Source organism: Oncorhynchus mykiss, chromosome 7, assembly GCF_057628025.1.
Source record: "Oncorhynchus mykiss isolate SJ-2025 chromosome 7, ASM5762802v1, whole genome shotgun sequence".
NCBI classification, from domain to species: Eukaryota; Metazoa; Chordata; class Actinopteri; order Salmoniformes; family Salmonidae; genus Oncorhynchus; species Oncorhynchus mykiss.
The window spans coordinates 22,408,609-22,418,675 of NC_143028.1; the positions used below are offsets into that span (position 1 = coordinate 22,408,609).

The 10,067-nt window shown below is 42.9% G+C and overlaps 1 protein-coding gene across 2 annotated transcripts in view; it reads left to right on the plus strand.

The window, feature by feature from the left end:
• Positions 1–8,350, plus strand: part of LOC110527592 (interleukin-10 receptor subunit beta) — a 31,940-nt gene extending 23,590 nt beyond the window's left edge. For both annotated transcript variants that reach the window (XM_021608977.3, XM_090240542.1), the window contains 3 exons: positions 3,719–3,887; positions 4,123–4,271; positions 4,513–8,350. In XM_021608977.3, coding sequence (XP_021464652.3) covers positions 3,719–3,887; positions 4,123–4,271; positions 4,513–4,746 — 552 coding nt within the window. In that variant the 3' untranslated portion in view covers positions 4,747–8,350. The remainder of the gene's footprint in view (positions 1–3,718; positions 3,888–4,122; positions 4,272–4,512) is intronic.
• The last annotated feature ends 1,717 nt before the right edge of the window (positions 8,351–10,067 follow it).

The window sequence follows — 10,067 nt, forward strand, 5'->3', positions numbered from 1 at the left end:
TCCAATCCTTGGGGATCTCAGACGATATGAAAGAGAGGTTGAACAGGCTGGTAATAGGGGTTGCGACAATGGCGGCGGATAGTTTCAGGAATAGAGGGTCCAGATTGTCCAGCCCAGCTGATTTGTACGGGTCCAGGTTTTGCAGCTCTTTCAGGACATCTGCTATCTGGATTTGGGTAAAGGAGAACCTGGAGAGGCTTGGGCGAGTAGCTGCGGGGGGGGGGGAGCTGTTGTCCGAGGTTGGAGTAGCCAGGCGGAAGGCATGGCCAGCCGTTGAGAAATGCTTGTTGAAGTTTTCGATAATCATGGATTTATCGGTGGTGACCATGTTACCTAGTCTCAGTGCAGTGGGCAGCTGGGAGGAGGTGCTCTTGTTCTCCATGGACTTCACAGTGTCCCAGAACTTTTTGGAGTTGGAGCTACAGGATGCAAACTTCTGCCTGAAGAAGTTGGCTTTAGCTTTCCTGACTGACTGTGTGTATTGGTTCCTGACTTCCCTGAACAGTTGCATATCGCGGGGACTATTCGATGTTAGCGCAGTCCGCCACAGGATGTTTTTGTGCTGGTCGAGGGCAGTCAGGTCTGGAGTGAACCAGGGGCTATATCTGTTCTTAGTTCTGCATTTTTTGAACGGAGCATGCTTATCTAAAATGGTGAGGAAGTTACTTTTAAAGAAAGACCAGGCATCCTCAACTGACGGGATGAGGTCAATGTCCTTCCAGGATACCCGGGCCAGGTCGATTAGAAAGGCCTGCTCACAGAAGTGTTTTAGGGAGCGTTTGACAGTGATGAGGGGTGGTCGTTTGACTGCGGCTCCGTAGCGGATACAGGCAATGAGGCAGTGATCGCTGAGATCCTGGTTGTAGACAGCGGAGGTGTATTTGGAGGGCCAGTTGGTCAGGATGACGTCAATGAGGGTGCCCTTGTTTACAGAGTTAGGGTTGTACCTGGTGGGTTCCTTGATGATTTGAGTGAGATTGAGGGCATCTAGCTTAGATTGTAGGACTGCCGGGGTGTTAAGCATATCCCAGTTTAGGTCACCTAACAGAACAAACTCTGAAGCTAGATGGGGGGCGATCAATTCACAAATGGTGTCCAGGGCACAGCTGGGAGCTGAGGGGGGTCGGTAGCAGGCGGCAACAGTGAGAGACTTATTTCTGGAGAGAGTAATTTTCAAAATTAGTAGTTCGAACTGTTTGGGTATGGACCTGGAGAGTATGACATTACTTTGCAGGCTATCTCTGCAGTAGACTGCAACTCCTCCCCCTTTGGCAGTTCTATCTTGACGGAAGATGTTATAGTTGGGTATGGAAATCTCAGAATTTTTGGTGGCCTTCCTGAGCCAGGATTCAGACACGGCAAGGACATCAGGGTTAGCAGAGTGTGCTAGAGCAGTGAGTAAGACACACTTAGGGAGGAGGCTTCTGATGTTGACATGCATGAAACCAAGGCTTTTTCGATCACAGAAGTCAACAAATGAGGGTGCCTGGGGACATGCAGGGCCTGGGTTTACCTCCACATCACCCGCGGAACAGAGAAGGAGTAGTATGAGGGTGCGGCTGAAGGCTATCAAAACTGGTCGCCTAGGGCGTTGGGGACAGAGAATAAGAGGAGCAGGTTTCTGGGCATGGTAGAATATATTCAGGGCATAATGCGCAGACAGGGGTATGGTGGGGTGCGGGTACAGCGGAGGTAAGCCCAGGCACTGGGTGATGATGAGAGAGGTTGTATCTCTGGACATGCTGGTTGTAATGGGTGAGGTCACCGCATGTGTGGGGGGTGGGACAAAGGAGGTATCAGGGGTATAAAGAGTGGAACTAGGGGCTCCATTGTAAACTAAAACAATGATAACTAACCTGCACAACAGTATACAAGGCATATTGACATTTGAGAGAGACATACAGCAAGGCATACAGTAATCACAGGTGTTGAATTGGGAGAGCTAGCTAAAACAGTAGGTGAGACAACAACAGCTAATCAGCTAGCACAACAACAGCAGGTAGAATGGCGATTGATTAGGCAGAGAGGGTCGGATTAACTACACACAGAGCCTAAATGCGGCTGGGGCCGACAGATAAAACATAAACAAGCAGAATGGATTACCGTGAATTAATGGACAGTCCAGCATGCATCAGCTATGTAGCCAAGTGATCAGTGTCCAAGGGGCAGCGGTGGATGGGGCAGGGAAGCTGGACTGGCGAGTGTTATCCAGGTTAGAAAACTAACAATGACTAAATAGCTTGTAGCCAGTTAGCTGGTTAGCTTCTGAAGGTTCTTGAGTGTGTTCTAAAAGTGTAAAGATAATAGCGGTTCCGTATCACATTGGGTGAGGCAGGTTACCGGAAGGTATAAACAAATAAAAAATCGAAAAGGGATAGAAAGTAAATATGGGTTCAGTGAGTGTTTGGGACGCGGCGATTCAGATGGTTAGCAGGCCTGTGCTAACAAGCTAACAGTTAGTAGACGGTGCTAAACACGGTAGCAGTTAGCGGACCGGGCTAAACAAGCTAGCAGTTAGCAGGCCGAATTTGCAAGCAAGGAGATAGCAAGGGCTAGAGAGTTAGCCTTTGGGGACGTCGCGATGGGGGGAGTCTGTTTATTCCTCTTCATGCGGTGACATCAATGGACCGGTCGTGGGTCTGGATATTGTAGCCCAGGAGCTCAAAATGTTCCGTTTGCGATGGGAATCCGGGGGGTGAAAAATAAAAATAAAATAATAGATAGGTCCGTTATGCTCTGGTTAGAGTCGCGTTGTTCGAACTGGCGAGAGCTTTCCGAGCTAAAGGTTAGCTGATGACCGGTTAGCTGACCGGTTAGCTGAAGACCGCTAGCAATGTTTTGCTTAAGCTGGTAGTTAGTTTGCTAGTTGGCTAGCTTCAGTTGAGGGGTTCCAGATCCGAAGTAAATATAAATACTTTAGGAAAAAAAGCTACGTTGGGTGAGGCGGGTTGCAGGAGAGTATTTAGAAGAAGTTGAGGTTCAGCAAAAAGTTTTAAAGATATGTGAAGAAAAGAAAACGAAACGAAAACAAACGATATATACAAGGAACACGACAACACGTCCTACTGCTACGCCATCTTGGAACATTTTGTTAAAGGCAATGCTACCAAATACCAATTGAGTGTATGTAAATCTTAAAAGAAATAAAAGCTGAAGTAAATCATTCTCTCTACTATTATTCTGACATTTCACATTCTTAAAATTAAGTGGTGATCCTAACTGACCTAAAACAGGGGATTTTTACTTGGATTAAATGTCAGGAATTGTGAAAAAATTAGTTTAAATGTTTTTGGTTAAGGTGTATATAAACATCCGACCTCAACTGTATGTTTTTTTTAAATACATTTTAGAATAAGATTTAGAAATAGGGAAGGGGTCTGAATTCTTTCCGAATTCAATGTATGCAATCCATGCCTCAATTGTCTCAAGGCTAAAACATCCTTCTTTAAAATCCTTCCCTTCTTCTACACTGATTGAAATGGGATAATAGCTTTCACCTAAATTCACCTTTTCAGTCTATGTCATGGAAACAGCAGGTATTCCTAATGTTTATACAGTGAGTGTATATACACACACACAAACACACACATACTCCCACTATTTCTCTCACCCACCCACACACCACCCCCTCACTCACTCAACTCACCCATCACTCACTCACTCACTCACTCACTCACTCACTCACTCACTCACTCACTCACTCCATGTGTTATCACAGGTGTCTGAGAGAGAGATGGTGACTGAGCAACGTGTTAGGCTGAAGCCACTGGAGCCCAACACCAGATACTGTGTTCAGGTCCAGGTGTACATACCAATGCCGCACAACAATACGGGGCAGTACAGCAAGGCTGCGTGTGTGATGAGCACCACAAACAACACAACCACAGGTGAGCTCTCCACCTCCTCCACCACTTCTCCCTTCTCCCTCACGCACCCTTCCCCCCTTTCTTCCACTTTTTTTCCCCACCCTTCATAATTTGATGATACCAAAGAGCATTTGTGTTCCTTGTTGCAAATGGAACGTAAAACTTCCTCAGCAAAACAGAAATTTAAATGATCTCTGCCATCAGTTCAGTTTCTGAGGGTCGTTCTAACTGGTGTCCACCTGTGTCTGTGCTTTAGATGGGGAGCGAAGGTTGTCTGAGGGCCTGGTGGTCAGTTTGGTGACGGTAGCTGTGGCTTTTCCACTACTACTCCTAGTCCCCTGGGTCATCTACAAAGGGAAAAGGTTTCTCCATCCCAAGGTTAAGCTGCCTGAGCATTTGAAACAGGTACTGTGTGTGTGTGTGTGTGTGTGTGTGTGTGTGTGTGTGTGTGTGTGTGTGTGTGTGTGTGTGTGTGTGTGTTTGTGTGTGTGTGTTTGTGTGTGTGTGCACCCCTGCGTACTTGGTGCACATCTGTGTGGGTCTGTGTTCAATTAATTAATTAATCAATCCATCCATCTATTCACCCACCCATTCATCCATCCATTCATTGGATGGTTGATTGACTGAAAGTTTTTCTCCCCCACAGCACCTGATTGATTCTCATGAATACCCTTACCTGGCCTCGCAGATCACCTCTCCTCTACAAGAGAAGTATGATCAGATCAGCGCTCTGTGTGAGGAAAATCCATACAATGTGCTGACTGACATACCAGAGGACAACCTTTACCATGTGGATAGTGGGGTCTCTGTGGAGATGCCTAAATACTACAATGCTGTTGCTGAAAATGCCATTTTTTACATGCCCTACAAGAATATCTGACAATGGTATCAAGACATGAGCTACTGTAATCATTCTGTATATGGGCATATGGAATCTGAGTATAACAGGTAGTCATGATGGATTGCAAGCCATTAACATTAGCATAGGCCCCTACCCTTCAACATAAATATTTTAACTTTTAAGTGTTTTTTCTCTTAAAGTTTCCTGCTTACAAAACCGTATTCAACTTCATACTTTTTAGTTGCTTTTTTTACATACTTTATATATATACATACTACCAGTCAAAAGTTTGGACATACCTACTTATTCAAGGGTTTTTCTTTGTTGTAAATATTTTCTACATTTTAAAATAAAAGTGAAGAAATTTTTTCAGTGTTATTTGATAGTTTTGATGTCTTCACTATTATTCTACAATGTAGAAAATAGTCAAAATAAAGAAAAACCCTTGAATGAGTAGGTGTGTCCAAATTAAAGTATAAATGTACAGTATATCATCCAAATTCAGTATAAATGTGTATATATATGTATATATATATACATGTATATGTATGTAAATGTATATATATATATGTATATATCTGTGAAAATATATATTTATATATATATATATATATGTATGTGTATATATATGTACAGTGGGGAGAACAAGTATTTGATACACTGCCGATTTTGCAGGTTTTCCAACTTACAAAGCATGTAGAGGTCTGTAATTTTTTATAATAGGTACGCTTCATCTGTGAGAGACGGAATCTAAAACAAAAATCCAGAAAATCACATTGTATGATTTTTAAGTGATTCATTTTCATTTTATCGCATGACATAAGTATTTGATACACCAGAAAAGCAGAATTTAATATTTGTTACAGAAACCTTTGTTTGCAATTACAGAGATCATACGTTTCCTGTAGTTCTTGACCAGGTTTGCACACACTGCAGCAGGGATTTTGGCCCACTCCTCCATACAGACCTTCTCTAGATCCTTCAGGTTTCGGGGCTGTCGCTGGGCATTACGGACTTTCAGCTCCCTCCAAAGATTTTCTATTGGGTTCAGGTCTGGAGACTGGCTAGGCCACTCCTTGAGATGCTTCTTATGGAGCCACTCCTTAGTTGCCCTGGCTGTGTGTTTCGGGTCGTTCAATGCCCATCTTCAATGCTCTTACTGAGGGAAGGAGATTGTTGGCCAAGATCTTGCGATACATGGCCTCATCCATCCTCCCCTCAATACGGTGCAGTTGTCCTGTCCCCTTTGCAGAAAAGCATCCCCAAAGAATTATGTTTCCACCTCCACGCTTCACGGTTGGGATGGTGTTCTTGGGGTTGTACTCATCCTTCTTCTTCCTCCAAACATGGCGAGAGGAGTTTAGACCAAAAAGCTCTACTTTTGTCTCATCAGACCACATGACCTTCTCCCATTCCACCTCTGGATCATCCAGATGGTCATTGGCAAACTTCAGACGGGCCTGGACATGCGCTGGCTTGAGCAGGGGGACCTTGCGTGCGCTGCAGGATTTTAATCCATGACGGCGTAGTGTGTTACTAATGGTTTTCTTTGAGACTGTGGTCCCAGCTCTCTTCAGGTCATTGACCAGGTCCTGCCGTGTAGTTCTGGGCTGATCCCTCACCTTCCTCATGATCATTGATGCCCCACGAGGTGAGATCTTGCATGGAGTCCCAGACCGAGGGTGATTGACCGTCATCTTTAACTTCTTCCATTTTCTAATAATTGCGCCAACAGTTATTGCCTTCTCACCAAGCTGCTTGCCTTTTGTCCTGTAGCCCATCCCAGCCTTGTGCAGGTCTACAATTTTACCCTGATGTCCTTACACAGCTCTCTGGTCTCTGCCATTGTGGAGAGGTTGGAGTCTGTTTGATTGAGTGTGTGGACAGGTGTCTTTTATACAGGTTACGAGTTCAAACAGGTGCAGTTAATACAGGTAATGAGTGGAGAACAGGAGGGATTCTTAAATAAAAACTAACAGGTCTGTGAGAGCCGGAATTCTTACTGGTTGGTAGGTATCAAATACGTATGTCATGCAATAAAATGCAAATGAATTACTTAAAAATCCTACAATGTGATTTTCTGGATTTTTGTTTTAGATTCCTTCTCTCATAGTTCAAGTGTACCTATGATAAAAAATTACAGCCCTATACATGCTTTGTAAGTAGGAAAACCTGCCAAATTGGCAGTGTATCAAATACTTGTTCTCCCCACTGTATATATATATATATTTTATATACATATATATATATATATATACACAGTATATATAAAGATATAAACACCTTCAAACTTTGCTTTCGTCAAAGAATCCTCCATTTGCAGAAATTACAGCCTTGCAGACCTTCGGTATTCTAGTTGTCAATTTGTTGAGGTAATCTGAAGAGATTTCACCCCATGCTCCTGAAGCACCTCCCACAAATTGGATTGGCTTCATGGGCACTTCTTATGTACCATACGGTCAAGCTGCTCCCACAACAGCTCAATAGGGTTGAGATCCGGTGACTGTGCTGGCCACTCCATTATAGACAGATTACCAGCCGACTGCTTCTTCCGTAGTTTGATGTTTTGCTTTGGATCATTGTCCTGTTGTAGGAGGAAATTGTCTCCAATAAAGCGCCCTCCACAGGGTATGGCATGGCGATGCAAAATGTAGTGATAGCCTTCCTTCTTCAAAATTCCTTTCACCCTCTACAAATTTCCCACTTGACCACCACCAAAGCACCCCCAGACCATCACATTACCTCCACCATACTTGACAGATGGCATCAAGCACTCCTCCAGCATCTTTTCATTTTTTCTGCGTCTCATGAATGTTCCTCTTTGTGATCCGAAAACCTCAAACTTAGACTTGTCTGTCCATAACACTTTTTTTCCAATCTTCCTCTGTCCAGTGTCTATGTTCTTTTGCCCATCTTAGTATTTTATTTTTATTGGCCAGTCTGAGATATGGCTTTTTCTTTGCAACTCTGCCTAAAAGGCCAGCATTCCGGAGACGCCTCTTCACTGTTGATGTTGAGACTGGTGTTTTGCGGGTACTATTTACTGAAGCTGCCAGTTGAGGACTTGTGAGGTGTCTGTTTCTCAAACTAAACACACTAATTTAATTGTCCTCTTGCTCAGTTGTGCACTGGTGCATCCCACTCCTCTTTATATTCTGGTTTTGAGCCAGTTTGCCGTGTTCTGTGAAGGGAGTAGTACATAGCGTTGTATGAGATCTTCAGTTTCTTGGCAATTTCTCACATGGAATAGCCTTCATTTCTCAGAACAAGAATAAACTGAAAGAGTTTCAGAATAACGTTATTTGTTTCTGGACATTTTGAGCCTGTAATCAAACCCACAAATGCTGGTGCTCCAGATACTCAACTAGTCTAAAGAAGGCAGTTTTGTTGCTTCTTTAAATCAGCACAATAGTTTTCAGCTGTGCTAACATAATGGCAAAAGGGTTTTGTAATGATCAATTAGCCTTTTAAAATGATAATTTGGATTAGCTAACACAATGTGCTATTGGAACATAGGGGTGATGATAGCTGATAAAGGGCCTCTGTACGCCTATGTAGATATTCCATTAAAAATCATCAGTTTCCAGCTACAATAGTCGTTCATTTAGATGATTCATAATAAAGGAGTCATGAGTTGTGTAAATGTGTTTGTTTTTAATGTTCACTTCCCCCTTTTGGACCAAATTCACTGCATTATTCTTGCTCTGGTAGTGCATATGTCTGCTTCAACTTACTATCAAGATCCTCCACTCATCCATCAACACCTCTCACAAAGTGGACGAGGACGAGGAATGCCATCCTACTCAAAGAATAATGAAATATAAAAAAATGTATTCTTGTTAGATAAAACTATACTAAACATATTCATGTCACCAAATACCTGAATAAAACACACTGTTTTGCGTTGAAGGTCTAACAGTAGTCTCAACAACACACTTTAGGATAGCACCATAGTGTAGCCGGAGGACAGCTATTTTCCGTCCTCCTCTGGCTATATTGACTTCAATACAATACCTAGGAGGCTCGTAGGCCTCACCCACATCCATGGACACATGGATACATGGTAATTATGATCACCTACGGAGGATATCCTCCAAAAAAGCAAAGCTTTTGCAATAGGAACTGACATGTTGTTCATCCAGTCATAGATTTAAGATCAAAGAACTAACCTAGTGTGGTGTACTGGGGTTGTGCCGCAGAGCATTATTGGAGTTCTATGTGTTGAGAAGCTTGGTGAGTTGGTGACATATTGATTGAGAGCGAAAGAGTGATAGTTGAGAATTTTTTGGATATTATTCATTTCAAATTAGTTTCTTCAAACTACAGGAGATGGAGGAGGAAGATTATATATTGTAATCTTGGATTTAGAACTTCTTGTGTCAAATTAGTGCAATTTATTTCAATTTGCATTGCTAACTTCAGCAAGTAGCTAGCTAGCTACTGTAGTCAAGTTTTGGCAAACAGAAGGGCTATATAATGGTAACAACAATGTAGTTGATTTTTAAATTAATAAACCAATTAAGCACATTTGGGCAGTATTCATACAACATTTGGAACATATATGCAATGGTTCATTGGATCAGTCTAAAACTTTGCACAATTTATTTTACCAGATCCAATGTGTTATATTCTCCTACATTAATTTCACATTCCCACAAACTTCAAAGTGTTTCCTATTTAAATGGTATCAAGAATATACATATCCTTGCTTCAGGTCCTGAGCTACAGGCAGTTAGATTTGGGTATGTAATTTTAGGCGAAAATTGAAAAAAAGGGTCCGATCCTTAAGAGGTTCTACTTCTGCGGTGAAAGTGTAGTATTTGTCATGCCATGAGCCATCCTGAAAATCGATCTTCTTACAACATCATGTGTAACTATTATGACCCCTCTATGGAATGATGAGGACTACTTCCGGCGCCGACAGAGATGGCCGTCTCGCATCGCGTTCCTAGGAAACTATGCAGTATTTTGTTTTTTAATGTATTATTTCTTACAATGTTACCCCAGAAAATCTTAGGTTTTATTACATACAATCGGGAGGAACTATGGGATATAAGAGCAATGTCAACTCACCAACATTAAGACCAGGAATACGACTTTCCCGAAGCGGATCCTCTGTTTGCCCTACCACCCAGGACAATGGATCGGATTCCAGCCGGCGACCCAAAACAACGGCACCGTAGAAGAGGCAGACGGAGAGGTCTTCTGGTCAGGCTCCGTAGACAGGCACATCGCTCACCGCTCCCGAGCAAACTACTCGCCAATGTCCAGTCTCTTGACAACAAGGTAGACGAAATCCGAGCAGGGCTAGCATTCCAGAGAGACATCAGAGACTGTAACGTTCTTTGCTTCACGGAAAC